The sequence below is a fragment of the Saccoglossus kowalevskii genome, chromosome 13 (assembly GCF_978046115.1).
Source record: "Saccoglossus kowalevskii chromosome 13, keSacKowa6.1, whole genome shotgun sequence".
Classification (NCBI taxonomy): Eukaryota; Metazoa; Hemichordata; class Enteropneusta; family Harrimaniidae; genus Saccoglossus; species Saccoglossus kowalevskii.
The window spans coordinates 11,344,959-11,360,624 of record NC_140653.1 but is presented as its reverse complement, the minus strand read 5'-3'; the positions used below and the strand labels follow the sequence as shown (position 1 = coordinate 11,360,624).

Genomic DNA, 15,666 nt, shown 5'->3' with positions numbered 1-15,666 from the left:
AATACGAAGCGATATCACTCTTAAAATAATTAAAGCCCCTTTCACAATTGGCGCCTCACTCGTGCGATAATTTTTTTTTCGAAAATATTTGTTCCGTCCTGTTGTAGAGGTGTTGTCTTTGAGTCGCAGGCAATGTATAAAATCGTACGTATTTGGGATGAAATCTCAGGAGTTCTCGAGCTTATATTGGGGGTGAAAAAAATCGTACAACGTTGCAAAGGGGGCAAGACAGGTCTTCCAATAGTCTTAGGGTGGTACAACGGACTCGTACGACAGGACGCATCATCGTACGACATGAAAATACTCGTGCAACACTCGTTCGGGGTCTTACGAGTGCGTGCAAAGTCGCACAACACTCGTACTGCCTGTCGTGCATTTATTTTTCATCGCGTCAGTCGCTCAAAATATCGGAGCAGCACGGGGTTTTTTTCCCGACCGAGATGCGACCATTTTGTCGCATCTGGATCGTACAATAAGTGGTACAACGGGAAAAATTTCGAGTCGCAAGCCTTTGTAGTCTGTCTGGCACCAATTGTGAAAGGGGCTTTACCTTGACTGTAAGCAGCTGCGACAACTACGCGCCGTTATTAGATTGTGCGTTTGTTAACACCACAGCAGAAATCACGAATGCACCTTATGTCCAATATATTCAAATCGTCACGGACAGAAGTTGGTCATGAAATGGCGCAAGTGATTAAGGTGGGAACAGCCACAAATGACAATATGTACTTTAGATGGTAAATAAATATACCTGACATTTAAATACAAACGTAAGCTGTTGGTGTTCCTAATTTGAATTTCAGCATTCGTATGAAGATGTATCAGCTTACACTATGGGTGATGGTACTCTGCCTTGTTCAGTCTGGCAGTTCACGTAAGTTATTCAGAGTTCTTGTGGTTCGTCGCTAATTATGTTGTTATTGGCAGTCATCTTCAAATATAAAGCATTGATAGGAGCTTCCAGAGTAGAACTAATGGCTAAATAATATTCGTGGCTCAAAAGACAAAGTTTTTTTTCTTCATTTACCCTACTATAAATACACTTCAAGTGCAAAGATATATTAGTATTTCAAAATAATTAATTTGCTAATTTTAAGTCTCAAAAATAAAATTTCATGAACTCAAAGTTTCACATGATGGATAAGATGTTCGATTAAACCAAAGAATTGAAATTTGCGTCAGGCCTTCTTACAGACCCCAAAATGTGTGACCGTAAAATACTGGGTGAATTTTGACAAAACGGTAATATGTCATCGGGTTTAAAGCGTGACGCCCTTTTTTATATTGAAACAACACAGTTTCGTTAAAAAGTTATAATGTATTTCGTTAATGTATTTCATTGAATACATCATAATTTCATTTTCATTTAAAGAAACTCGTACTTATGGGATATAAAATCTCATACTTGGAGCGGCTACTGGATTTGAATGTCCGATATTGTAATTAACTGCATATTGAATAGCTAGTGGAATTCACCACTAAATTCTATGCGGTGTGTAAGCAAACATTCATGGAACAAGAACGATGAATAGAATTGAGCTAATTTGCATTCAGGTCTTATCAGTGTTTGCTTGGCATATAATGGGGGAATTAGAGCACTCATGATTTGCCGCCCGCGTTATGCCACCGAGATTCCGAACTAGATTAAATTCGAGTCCCAGTATATAATCAGACACTTGGCAAAAGATTATATTGAAAAATAAACTACATGTATGTTTGCCTAAATAATAGAAATACCCAAATATGTTTTTGTGAGTGTGACGCCACTTAAATTACGGTTTCGGATTGAATTTAAATGTGGTCATTTGGAATTGTTGTGCTATTTGGTTTGTTACATTTGTGGCCAAGCGAAGTGGCAGAATATTCACGGCGTACCAAGGTGTCTTCGGGGTTGTCAAGCATGATGAATACGAGAAGTAAGTCAGCTGTTCATCTCGTGCATGTGGTTAGTTATGAGTTCATTCGTACTTCATGTATGATAATTCACATATTATCGACGTCGATTCAACGGCGAGTACGTAAATATTTGTGCAATTAACACATAATTTGACAGACGAATTGTGACGTTATCTGGCTTACAGATATCTTTGGTGTCATTCTGTCGTCGATGAGATGAATTATGATGGAACAAAGGTGGGCTGTTGCCTAATATGTAAACATGTTATTGTGACGACAATTGAACTAACATAAATTGGAATAATAAATAACCAAGCGCTAAATACACATGTCAACAATCAGCAATGCGATACTCAGGAACACGCACGTGCACTTTACTCTATATGAATATTAAGTAGTTGGTCTCTTTAACTTTTCACATATAATAGGCCCACCAGATAAGTATGTATCTTTGAGCAAATTGTTAGTTAACTCCATAAAAAGCCAAATATTTATCTTTGCTTATGCGACTTTAAATCGGTCTACGACTGTGTGTGTTAATATCATTTTGTTGCCGTCATTTTAAACCGATTGTATGTGTGATTTCATCATGTTGAGAGCAAATATTGTCACAACGTTCAAGTGCGTACATGAAGGAATGTACGGCGTCGCACACCTACACAGGTGAATTATTTACACAGAAATTACGTACTTCGTTTTTTTTTTTAATTACAAATTATTTATGTCAGTATTTTCTGTCTTTCCCCATTCCCCTTTGTCAAGATAGTGTGGTTTAGAATACAATGTCACTGGTAGGGGTATTCAAAGACATTTTAACGTTAGTCAAATGAAAAAAACGTATTGCATTGTATAACGCCGTGGTATAGCTGTCGTCATGTCAACCCGGACAGCCTGTATAAAAGGGGGCTGTGATTGGCTGTTACATGCGCGTGATTTGAACGGGACTTACATAGGCGTCGGATCAGATGTATGTAGGGCGGAATTAAGAAAAATCACAAAATCAAAGTAAAATAATAAAATAAAAAGGCATTAATAACAATAGTAATACAAAATAAAATTAAAATAATTTTATAGCTAAAATAATTAAAGCCCGTACACTACATCGGATTTTATCAGATTGGACAAACTACGGCCAATGAACTGTATTCTTATTAAAACAATGTAGACTGAAACATTTTAAGAACAAAATAATGGAATATGTTTCCACAATTATTACAGCAACTTTTATTGTATATTTAATGTGTTTATCCTCGTATTCATACGTACATTAGTTTGGACAACAAGGGTTAGTGAGGTGAGTGTGTATGTACGCATATACAACCAATATGCACACTTAGTAGTGATTACCACCAAAGTATAAAAAATATCAATTTGTCACAAGTTGCCAAAATCCATAATTTATCTGTACATTATTCGTAATCTACAATACCTTGTACACTGCGGTCTGGGTGTTGCGATAGTACAATTTTGTTGTTTCCACTTTTTCTTTACTGTTGAATTGCTCAGTTCATTAAAATAATCAATTAAAATGAAATAATCACATAACGAATAATTAAGAAATGCTATACATTGATAATCCCTATTCAATGTTCCAGACACTACACCGAAACCAATGATTACCCAAGACCCATGGGCAACACGTAAGTATACTTTTTTAGAGTTTTCCAATCGGGTGTTTTCGGTTAAATACACCGTCCCTATCAGTAGCGTCTTCCGCGACACAACACTCTGTGGAGGAGACGCCTATCGTACCATCGATATTGATTCACCTGTGTCTATCCGTCCGTTGAACAACGTGGATTTGAAGTGTTGTACCAACCAAACAGACTGTATGCTATCATACATCTAAATGAAATGCAACGTACCAATATTTTAATTCTGCAGCCTTTTACTGTGGTAGAAGTTATAACATTCCAAGTTGGAGTTATATAGAGATTACATCACCATTCTATCCTAACGACTACCCTAATGATGCACGATGTGACTGGGTGATATATGCAGCGTATTCCTACCGAAATATTTACGTAGAATTCTATAACTTCGATACTGAGTCGTGTTGTGACTTTGTTTCCGTTGGTAACGGCGATACACCTGGCGTGTCCGTTGTAATAGACAGACACTCGGGGTCAAAATTGCCTCAAAGTTTCTATTCAAGTGGTAGAACGGTATGGTTGAGGTTTTATTCGGACAGTTCAGTGACTAATAGTGGGTTTCGTGTACGCATGTACGATCAAGAAGGTATGTTGTAGTTATCTTCGGGTAGGTAAATATTCCCTCATCTCCTATATCATGTCATTTCTTGTGTATATTTTTAGACTTACTTTAAAAGCAAAATGTTTGGAAAATTAGAGAAAAGTTCATCGCGAGGAATGCTTGAAATCGATTAGTTTGGTAAATTTGTGGAGAAAATCCAATCAAAGCACATTACGTAATGAAGAATAAAACATTTCTGATTGAGAGTAAAAGTATAATGATCTGTTTTCGTTCTTGTTTGTTGTTACTAATGATGTCGAAGCGCATTAAAGGAAATAAAAATATCCGAATATTCGATCTACCTGCTTAGATTTTCAACCTCCCTATCTCTATGTACCGAATTTGGGCTAGTAGCGTTTCCAAAACGAAATCAAGCTGCCATGTTGAAGCTGACCTTCAACCAATCAGAGCCATAAGTGGTGCCATCGCTGTCCAATCAAAATCAGTGTCATTTAGGACTAAAAACAGACATGTTAACGGGCCCGTACTGGTATACAGTCACTCGATTTGCTTGCGATAACAGTTACCCGTGAATATTTTTCAGATGTAGCCAACATTTGTTTAATAGTAATTTACCGTAATTTTATTCTTTTTTTTAACGCCTGAAGGTAGAACGATTTATTTATTTATTTAGTTAGTTAGTTAGTTAGTTAGTTATTTAGTTATTTGTTTACAGCATTTACGACTAAAGATCGTCAAACAACAGATGTCGATTTTACCACTCCAAATGTATGGCCAGACAGAACAACGGAAAGAATGAATACCCAAGACCCGTGGGCAACAGGTGAGAATAATTAATTTAGAGATTTCCACTCGGATGTCATCAGGTGAAAAACACCGTTCCTATTAGTAGCGTCTCCAGCGACACAACGCTCCTGTGACGTGAAGGTATAGGAGACGCCTATTGTACCATCGATCTTGCTTCACCTGTGTCTATTCGTCCGTTGGACAACGTGGATTTAAAGTGTTGAACCAACCAAACAGACTGTATACTATCACACATCTAAATGAAATGCAACATACCAAAATTTTAATTCTGCAGCCTTTTACTGTGGTAGAAGTTATAACATTCCAAGTTGGAGTTATATAGAGATTACATCACCATTCTATCCTAACGACTACCCTAATGATGCACGATGTGACTGGGTGATATATGCAGCGTATTCCTACCGAAATATTTACGTGGAATTCTATAACTTTGATACTGAGTCGTGTTGTGACTATGTTTCCGTTGGTAACGGAGATACACCTGGCGTGTCCGTTGTAATAGACAGACACTCCGGGTCAACATTGCCTCAAAGTTTCTATTCAAGCGGTAGAACGGTATGGATGAGGTTTTATTCAGACGGATCAGTGACTAATAGTGGGTTTCGTGTACGCATGTACGATCAAGAAGGTATGTTCTACCATTAGGTCGATAAAACATTCCCTCTCCTCTTATATCATGTCACTTCTTGTGCATATTTTTTAGAATTATTTTGAAAGCGAATAGCTTGGAAATTTCGATAAAAGTTCGTCACGAGAAATGCTTAAAATCGATAAGTTTGGTAAATTTGTCGTGAAAATCCAATCAAAGCACATTACGCAATGACGAATAAAACATTTCTCACTGAGAGTATAATATTCTGTTCTTGTTCCCGAAGCAAACGTTTGTTTGATAGTAATTTTCCCGTAAATTTGGTTAACGCCTGAAGGTATAACGATTTATTTATTTATTTATTTATTTATTTATTTATTTATTTATTTATTTATTTATTTATTTATTTATTTATTTATTTATTTATTTATTTATTTATTTATTTATTTATTTATTTATTTTTTATTTTTTATTTATTTATTTACGACTAAAGATCGTCAAACAACAGATATCGATTATACCACTCCAAATGTATGGCCTACCACTGGATATCGTAAGTATACAAAATTTATATAATATAGCCCCATCGTCGCATATTCTGTACAACACTGAACTTGAAAAACAAATGTTGATTGTTTAACCAATAAATGTGATCAATGCATATTTCCTGCCTTAAAAGTATTTTTTGGAAATATAGAGTTCTACTTTTTCAGCAATTTACTACGTTTCCTCGTTCACGTTCATATTTCAAGAAGAAAGGCTGCTAGTCCAATAGATTGCACCGTGGAATAATGAAACACTATTATGTTTTTTTTTTTTATTTTATTAATCTGCGTGTTGTCAACTGGAGTTTCCCTGTTTGAAATCTACAGATTACGACTGTGTTGACACTTATCATCTACCACAGTGGGGATCGATTCATATCGAATCACCAAATTATCCAGGGAATTATCCCAACAACTGCCGATGTCAATGGATCGTGTATGCCGATGCGTATTATAGACGTCTTTACGTACACTTTAATGACTTTGAAACAGAGGCAGGTTACGATAACGTATCTATAGGCGACGGTTACATAGTTGGTGATAATGTGAGATTAGATCAATATTCCGGAAGTTCGAATCCACCCGCTATTTATTCCAACGATGACGCTATGTGGATGACGTTTTACTCTGATTCTTCCGTCACTCTTCGGGGATTCCAAGCCCATTTTCACGAAATTGGATCGTATTGTAAGTATTCTTTAAATAAGTATATTCCTTCCCAGCGCATTTTGTTTTAACTTAATTATTCCTGATCCTACGTTACAATATTTAAGAAATATTCGGGTCAACCGCCGCAAGGTATCGTATACTATGTTCATCCACTTCATCAGGAAATAAAAATAGTTTTATTTGGTATCGGTATACTTGAACGAGTTTGAATTATTTGACCCGATACCATTTTTTATTCAATCTCCTCGTCTAGCTACGTATGAGCCAGTAACCACCGATGATCCAAAAACTACGGACGTACACACGACTACAGAATACATTGAAGGTAAAGTACAGATATCGTGAATCTTATAAAGTGATGTCCGAACAAATTATACAATCATTATTTCACATTTCTGTACTCGTATGCGTTGTTGTTTATTGGGGAATAGGAAGTGAACCCTACAATGATGGGTCAATAAACCCGAAACGATGTTTTAACAACAACATCATCTGCCGCCTATTTTTATATCGATATCATGAAAACGTATTCGGCTCGGCTTGACGTGTACCTTGTTTTCAGATGTGGTAGTTGAGTGTGGTGACACATGGATGAGAATTGACATCAGTCGCTCTATTCTTGGTTCCATAACTGATGACGATCTTCAACTTATCGACCCTTCCTGCTATGGTGCTGGAAATGACACCCATGTTAGTTTTGTGACGGACCACTCTGACTGTGGAACTACACAAACAGTACGTATAGTCCCAATCATCTTTTTTTTATTTCTTAGAAGATAACTATATTATCTTTGTTGATAAAACAAATTTGGCAACTACTCAAGTCCACGTCACTCAATCCATACTATCTAGCTTCGTAATAACTTGTATCATTGATTATTAAAGAAATCTGTAATATAATTTGCGATTTTCATGCAGCAAACGACCGAGAACATGATTTATCGTAATAAAGTCATCAATCGTTGGGAGATCGAAGACGTGATTCGACGTGAAGCAGAAGTAGAGATTCCATTTCAGTGTATTTACTCGAGAACAGGTCGTGCAGAAGCAAGCTTTGTGGTTAATGATGATCAAGTCTTTCTGACGGAAACTGGTTATGGTAACTTTTCATTCACATTGGATTTCTACCCCGATGGTTCCTATAACGAGCCATATTCTGATGAAGAGTACCCAATAGAAGTGTCCCTGGGGCAGATCCTTTTTGTCGGCGCTGCTGTTGAGACAAACCTGGATGATCTTGAGTTGTTCTTGGCTACGTGCAAAGCTACTCCTAGTGAAGATGCAGACCATTCTATACAATATGCAATCATAGAAAATGGGTAATACTGTGCTTTCATTGATCCCATTTTGTGTGTTATTTATTGCCCTTCATTTATAATTCAAACGATTTTGAATTGATATACTGTAAACATTTTCTGTTTACAGCACACATTTTTCTCTACGATGTTCACGATAATATATTACCTAAATCTAAATATCCTAATTAATTTGCTAATTACTACACATATAAATTTTCAGCGTGTTAATGTGCAAGGTGAATGTGTGAATTTTTCTTCCAGGTGCATCATGGATGAAACAGTACAGATACAACCAACTGGTAACCCAGCTGAAAAACATTTCTCGATTCAAGCGTTTGAATTTGTGGATAGTCCTGGTGAAGTGGTGAGTTCACACCCCTTTCTGCTATGGATATGCATGACCTTACTTACAGATTACTTATGATAATAGATGGATATATACTCATAAATAAAAGTAGCCAATAGTCGAATACAAAAACCTTATAGCTATCAAGAACTTTATAATAAGCTAAGCACGAACGTGAGAGAAGACATTCTAGTTATTGACGAAAGCTAAATAACAAGCATATACAATTTTGCATAACACTATTCTAATTAGATTTACCGATTTACTTATTTTGCATCGTGATTCCCACGTGTCACGTGGTGTACTACTTGAACTTATTTGCCACTGTTCTTATAATTATATATATATAAAATGATTTATCTTATCTCAGCAGACATGTTTCGAATACATTGAAATTTAATTTTATGTAAAAATCTGGGATCATTGGTTCAGAATGTCGACATTAGTACAATAAGTCAGTTTAGATTAGGTTAACAGTTGTATAATTGCTTAAGAAATAATGTTTTACATATTTGTTCTAAAACAATTAATTTTAAATAATTTTAATTTGATTTTAAATTCTAATAGAACGTCATTAAGTGTTAAATTCTAATCATATGACAATAACAACACTTTTTTATATATCCAAACTACTTCAGATTTATATTCACTGTGACATGCTGGTATGCAATGCCTCTGACATTTATTCTCGATGTGAAATGGGATGTATCACCAATGCGCGTAGAAAACGAGATGGGGAAATGGAATCCTTAGTATCCCAGTCTGTCAGTCAAGGTCCCATCAGCCTTACCAAAAGGCAATCGGGTGTGTTACATGGTAAGCAAATCGATGCGCGTATCACATTCTATACCGTGGAAGCTTCGGTAACTACACTGAGATGATCAGGAGATGTGAGTTTAGATTTCGATTTCTCAGTAGCAAACTAATAGTACATATCTGGCCGAGGATCTATTCTGGAAAAATATAGTTGTTTTCAAGGTTACCACCTCCTGACTTGCTATTTTTATTATTTTTAGCTTTCACAGATGACAGAAGTGAAGACTCTTACACGGGTCCTGGGTTAGTCGTGCTCCTGGGTGTATTCTGCATTGGCATTTTATTGGTGATTTCCGCAATCGTATATGTTGCTGGTCAAAGTACTAAACGGGCCATGCCTTTGATTGAAGAATATTAAAACAATCATATTTCACATTCGCTCATATCTTAAGAAGCTACCGATGTTTGAGTGTATTGTTAAATGACATTAATATATAGTATTTGTATCTTCACTTTTGATCAAAAATGAACTTCATAAATAAAGGATAATATAAGCATGATTTATTTGATTCTATAAATATAAATGTTTTCCTTCTTTGCAAAACTATGTTACACGTTGGAGGGACAGTATAATCAATATTGCATTTGATTTGTTGTGCGGTATGGTGTTATATATTCGGAGATAAACCCGGCAATCTGTGGTGATTGCATTTGTAATGATTAATCTGAGAGAAATATACATATGGATTACAAATAAACTACTGAACGGTTTAGCCAAAAATAAATGTTATTTCTGTTGGGGCAGGAAACCTCATCAGGTCTGCGCATTATCACGAAGTATCCATGTAATATATTCCTGAGATATTGGTGAAACAGACACACATATACAGACATCCACACAGATGAACTATGCTGCAATAATCCCCATTGTGTGCCTTGCTCACAATCAAATACACATCTTCTCATATCAAATAAATAAATAAATAAATAAATAAATAAATAAATAAATAAATAAATAAATAAATAAATAAATAAATAAATAAATAAATAAATAAATAAATAAATTAATTAATTAATTCATGACCAAACCACAATATTTCAACTATTGGATTTCCAGATTTAGATTTAGCGGATTTCAACCAAAAACTTATTAGGCCTTAGCACTATTTCTAAACAGCTCTTGAGATATCAGTAGTTAACAGCCACATATACATTCATCTCCAAAAATGCATCTCAAAACTGGGTACTGGGTTCAGAGTTTTTAATGATTTGCCCTTTAATAAAACAGGTGACCTCATGGTTTAAATTGGTAGGAATCCATATGGTGCTGGTCTTACAAAATACCAAAGTATCAAAGCAATTGAACTGGAAAGCAAGTTGGGTAAGCAGATGGCTTTGGTAGTGTGATTTGTGATACTGATCGATCAGTGAAGCCTCTTTATGAACTATAAATTCACTTCAAGACAAATGTGTATGGCAGTACTAGTCTTGCATTGTACAAAATTATCACATTTATAACATATTTTATATTTCTTTATAAAATGTTGTCGACACGGAATTCAAGTAAATCGTGGTTATTAGTGTTGGGTACATCTGCAATGATTTGTCGAAGAAACGAATGCATTGGAATGTAACACTATCTAGGAAAACTAGTACTACTAGTACACATACAGTCAGAATATAATCAGAAAACCATCCTACAATGACAATACAGCGTACGTTAATACATGTCGACCTATACTGTTTAATTATCAACCAATAAACCGCGTTGTACCAAATACAAGGATTGACATAATCATGATGAATGACATTGTGACTACGAAAACAACTTCAAAATGATACTTCTAAATGCATTTGATCATATGAATTATCAGTAACCGTCGACAAAATATGAAGTACGCCATCTATCAAATGAAATAAAATAATTTGTTTTAATTGAAATGCAATTGTTTTAAAGCTAATCATGTAAAAGAAACAAAAACAAATACGAAGTCGTGACAATTACTTTCAAACCTGAAAAAACTCTTAATATTCCAATTTGCCATCAACACTAAAATTCATTTCAATATTTTAATTCCCAAACCAGTCCAGTGTGTTATGGGAAATTATTCATGAACACCGGATGTTGAAAAGATTACAATCGGAGTTGCCTGCTTATCTAGTGATTCAGCATCGAAGAATCGAAGTTATTTAATTTATTTTTAAAATGTGGAAACACGCCCATCCCACGTCGACAGCGCGTGTCCAGTTTATCCAGTTCAATTGTAGGTTATTTGTGAGTTTAGTTCGATTATTTACATATGTGCCCCCTATATTTGGGTATTCGTAATTATACCAGTAATCTGAAACACAAATTATTAGTTATATATTATATTACTGCGAAGGCAATCGAAAAACTCATATAATCTTACTGAACTTTATGCTAGAAAAACTTGTTTATAGAACCGAATGAAAATATATTGATGGAGGAAGAAGTTTTTACTCAAATTTGCAAATGCGTGATTTACACTGGGAGATCCGTGCAATATCGAAACGCCGATCTTTCAGACGGCAGGAAATATTGCATTGAAATACCTTTACTTCATCAGTAATGCTACGTATTTTGCGTTATCGAAATATGTATAGTACATTATTACTTGGAATAACATCTTGACTTATATATATATATATATATTAAAAAAATTAAATTATTGAAAAAAGTTAAAAGCTGCTACGACCCTCAAATATATGCTATATAGAAAGTAGTGTCTGGTAATGGCAGTCCAAGTTAATCATATAATACACATACGTGCTCCATTGCTGTAGAGTACAGAAAGGGATTCGGAAGGTCCGCGGTGTATTCTTCGAATCGCTCAGAAAAAAATAACAATCCACCACCAGTGGGTTGAATGCAAATATAATACTCTGCGAGTGTACAATCCTCGAATATTAATCTAGCCTAACCCGATCATACTGCATAACTATGTGATGCAATTCTCTCTAACCGATTTGTACTGTAGCATAGGGTATAGTAACGCTAATATATTCCACGCATTGTACAATCACTATGTTTAACAATGGCTACGATTTACTCGGAAAGGTTATAGTAAGGACATGCGCACCCGGGTTATTTTTTATTTATCAAATAGAAGCTAATACAAATCTTGAAAACATTGTTACGTCACATACGTAATAATATGCCAGCTAATCGTTAACGCAATCTAAACAAATTATCGTGAATATTAACCATTTATATAAATAGGCTCTATACACCTGAGATTTATTAGCCGTAAATATGAATACATTATTGAGTCACCAAACATTACGGAACACCACAGAAAGAGCAATATCAGCAATCTTATATTTCGTTGTTGGAGCCATAATCGGATAAAAAGGATGAATAGTAAGTCAAATGTTGATACAATAATAGTCTTATATATGTGATATTCGTGGGAATGTGGCATGTTTGGTTCACTTACATGGTGTCACTGTATCTAGTGCATTGAGCGTGTTATACAATATTGAGATATATTGAATTTTTGTACAATATTATGAGTTCCATCACCTAAATTGCCACAGCCCATGACTTCCATCATAGTTGTATTGACAGGTGAAAAAAATAAATAATGAATATAATATAATATGTTTATTCAACAGCTTCGGAATTTTAAAAATTGTACGAGTCAGTATCACTATTGTCTATCTGTCTATTCTAGTGGCACATAGGGTCTTCACTGAACGTCTACTATGAGTCCTATCAGCTGATGCAACTCTGGCTTCCGCCCATGACTTCCATCCAACATTGTTTCTTTTCTTCTCTACTATGCGTTACCAAGTTGCTTTGACACTACCCTTTTTTTCCCATATGGACCCAAATGTGCATTTTTACCCCTTTGAAATTATGTTTCCATGTCCCCTATTCCTCCTCCTGAATGTGTTAAAGTTGCACCGAGTTATACAAATTCGCTGACCTCTTCAGCAACTTCGCCACCGATGTAAACATTACTAGCATTACTTGCAACTGGTTTAGCTTCTATAAATTACCTGTAAGTTATTTTATGTTAGATATGTTGTTTTGTGGATGCTATCAGCGCCAAATCACCTGCAAAACCCAAGTCATCCAAGTTTGATGTAAACTTCCAGTGATTCTGTATCATTATTATACTATTTGTAAACATTCTAACATTACACACAAAGCAAGTAATGTAACTGATGCACATACGATCGTTCAAGACATTAAAAATTAATAATATTTTCAGTGTCATTGAAATAAGTGTGCAGTTTTAATTATTTAAAACAAAATAATGTCGCGAGGAACCACTCTGTTGTAACTAAACAAACAGTGACCTGAAGTTTACGCCTAAATTACAAGTGTCTTTATAAGCGCTTGGAAGTTCAGAAAAGTCTTTTGTTTGAAAGCGTGATAAAAAAATGTGTGGTGGTGAAGGTAAATACAAAGTTTAACTATTTGAACGTCCCTGAACCCTGTAATCAGGCAAGCACGTGTTTTAGTCGACGCCATTTTTAAGTTCGGTGGACTATTAATAATTAAAGCGAATAAGTAGATTAAATACGACGGGCCTTGTGGACGATATAAATTGGCATGTAATTCGAAAACCATATTCGTTTGCAAATGAACATGAGGTAAAGTATACAAATGGCAATGCAATCTACTTTAATAAATCAGTAATCTGTCCAGACAGTGTGGGATTGTGAGATAGATTTGATAGTAGATTGTATTAATATCAGTTGATAAAGCATCTGTTATCAACTTGAAGTTGATGTCCCGAAAACATATATCAGTATGAGATATGTATTTGACGCCCTGTATACAATTATTTCCATAAATTATCAGAACATAACGCAAGTCGTATTTCGGTTATGTATTTAGGGTCATGTAGCGTTGAGCAAAAGCCGTATTCAGTTAACAGACCGACGGGGCCTGGGTGTACATATTCAGACACTGCAGATGTACAGACAAAGTACAAAATTCTTCTTAGTGCCAACTAACTTGAGAGAGTCGACCTACTGTATGTATAGAAACAAATAAATTTTGAAGAATGGCTTCGACAAGTAATCGGATGACTGCCCCAAAATAAATTGTAAATGACGTTAATCAAAGCGATATGCTAGAGACATTATATACACATCTGGGTCGCTCTGAGTTCATGCAAATATTAAATTGTTGTTGGTTGTCGTCTTTCGTCAAAACAAATAGTCTCTCTCCTTTCGAAAGTCAGAAAGTGGTGTGACGTAGTTGTATCCTAAAACATTCACATTTTCTAGCGATAATTGGAATACATAATTACCCAATATATTTGTTTTTTGCCGTGAGAAATTTATCAAATAAAACGGATGTTTATATCATTATGATTGCATACGTGCTTATCTAAAGCGTAACACTATATAAACCAGAATCTTCTAACACGAGTATTTTTAAAAATGGGGATAATACAAGGTCTTTCCATGTTTATATCGCTTGTCTTGTTTATTTCCATATGTTCAGTTGAAGTGTATGGTAAGTTTAATATAACCTTCCCATATTTGGAAAAAATTTCAATTACATTGTTGTTAAATTTAATTTGTTTTCGTTGAAGGATATTGAGATATAACCTTTGAATTGATATTGTCCAGCGGACGTGAAAACACGCAATATTACCTATAAGTTATGTACAACATGCAATATTTCTGAACGGTTACTTTACGAGAACCCTCGTGATATCGCGTCGTTTTACGACTGTTCTTAGTTTTCGAACGAGCATAAAAAAATATTTTCTTCTGTAGAAATACTTAAGTGCGATGATTCACTGATGTGAAGTTGAATTGTCAATAACCATGCCGCGTATCAGTCCGTGCCTGGTGAACGAAATATACCGCCATAGCCTTCAAAATATGATACTGGCTCTGCAAGGGGCAAATTGCTGTGATGAAATGCCTGGTTAGCTTTTCAACGTGCCTGTTACGTGAACATAATTAGATTTGAACTTCGTTTGAACATTTACAATACATTATGGTATCACGATTATTTTTGCAAGTATTCGTACTCGTTTTGTTCAACTGAGATACAAGTAGACGGAACGCGTTCAAAGTGTACTCCAAATGGATCTTGGACGCCAATAGCCACGTTGAGTTCCCCCTAAATAATTTTACATTCCCGTATGTAATCGCGCTCACTGTTTATCTGACATATTTTGCCAAATTGTTTGAAACAAAGAACGATGCGACTAATTGGAGGGGAAAAACATGTTCCGTTTTAACCCCACTCTCAACAAGACTTCTGTGGCTATTTGCATCTACGACGTATTAAAGATGGACACGGCTAAGATGAGTTGAAATCCCACTTACTGTCGTAATAATATTATTCAACTTATTTCAGGACAAACCACTCCATCGTATGGGACCACCCTAGCAGGTAATGTCAATGTTAATTAGCTGTTTCGAGAGAACATCTCGAGTATATGACCCTGGTTGGCCGATGATTTTTTTTATTTAGGTACTCCTAGATGACATAATGTCGTTTAATCGGTTCCATATTACGAATAAATGATTTGGATTGGTACATCCGTA

The 15,666-nt window shown here is 35.3% G+C and overlaps 1 protein-coding gene across 1 annotated transcript; it reads left to right on the top strand.

Moving 5' to 3' along the window:
* The first annotated feature begins 816 nt into the window (after nt 1–816).
* Nucleotides 817–9,680, top strand: LOC102803696 (scavenger receptor cysteine-rich domain-containing protein DMBT1-like). Its single transcript, XM_085507308.1, has 12 exons — nt 817–874; nt 3,492–3,536; nt 3,781–4,134; nt 4,826–4,933; nt 5,192–5,545; nt 6,379–6,738; nt 6,974–7,045; nt 7,283–7,455; nt 7,639–8,039; nt 8,280–8,382; nt 9,003–9,180; nt 9,381–9,680. The coding sequence occupies exons 1-12, from the start codon at nt 817–819 to the stop codon at nt 9,536–9,538; spliced, it is 2,364 nt and encodes a 787-aa protein (XP_085363434.1). The 3' UTR covers nt 9,539–9,680.
* Nucleotides 9,681–15,666: the final 5,986 nt, after the last annotated feature.

Bases quoted from the DNA above. Each gene is read 5' to 3' on its own strand.
- LOC102803696 (XM_085507308.1), top strand. From the start codon at position 817: ATGTATCAGCTTACACTATGGGTGATGGTACTCTGCCTTGTTCAGTCT. The intron at 4,135-4,825 runs GTATGTTGTAGT...ATTTGTTTACAG, and splicing joins ACGCATGTACGATCAAGAAG to CATTTACGACTAAAGATCGT. The intron at 4,934-5,191 runs GTGAGAATAATT...TTAATTCTGCAG, and splicing joins CCAAGACCCGTGGGCAACAG to CCTTTTACTGTGGTAGAAGT.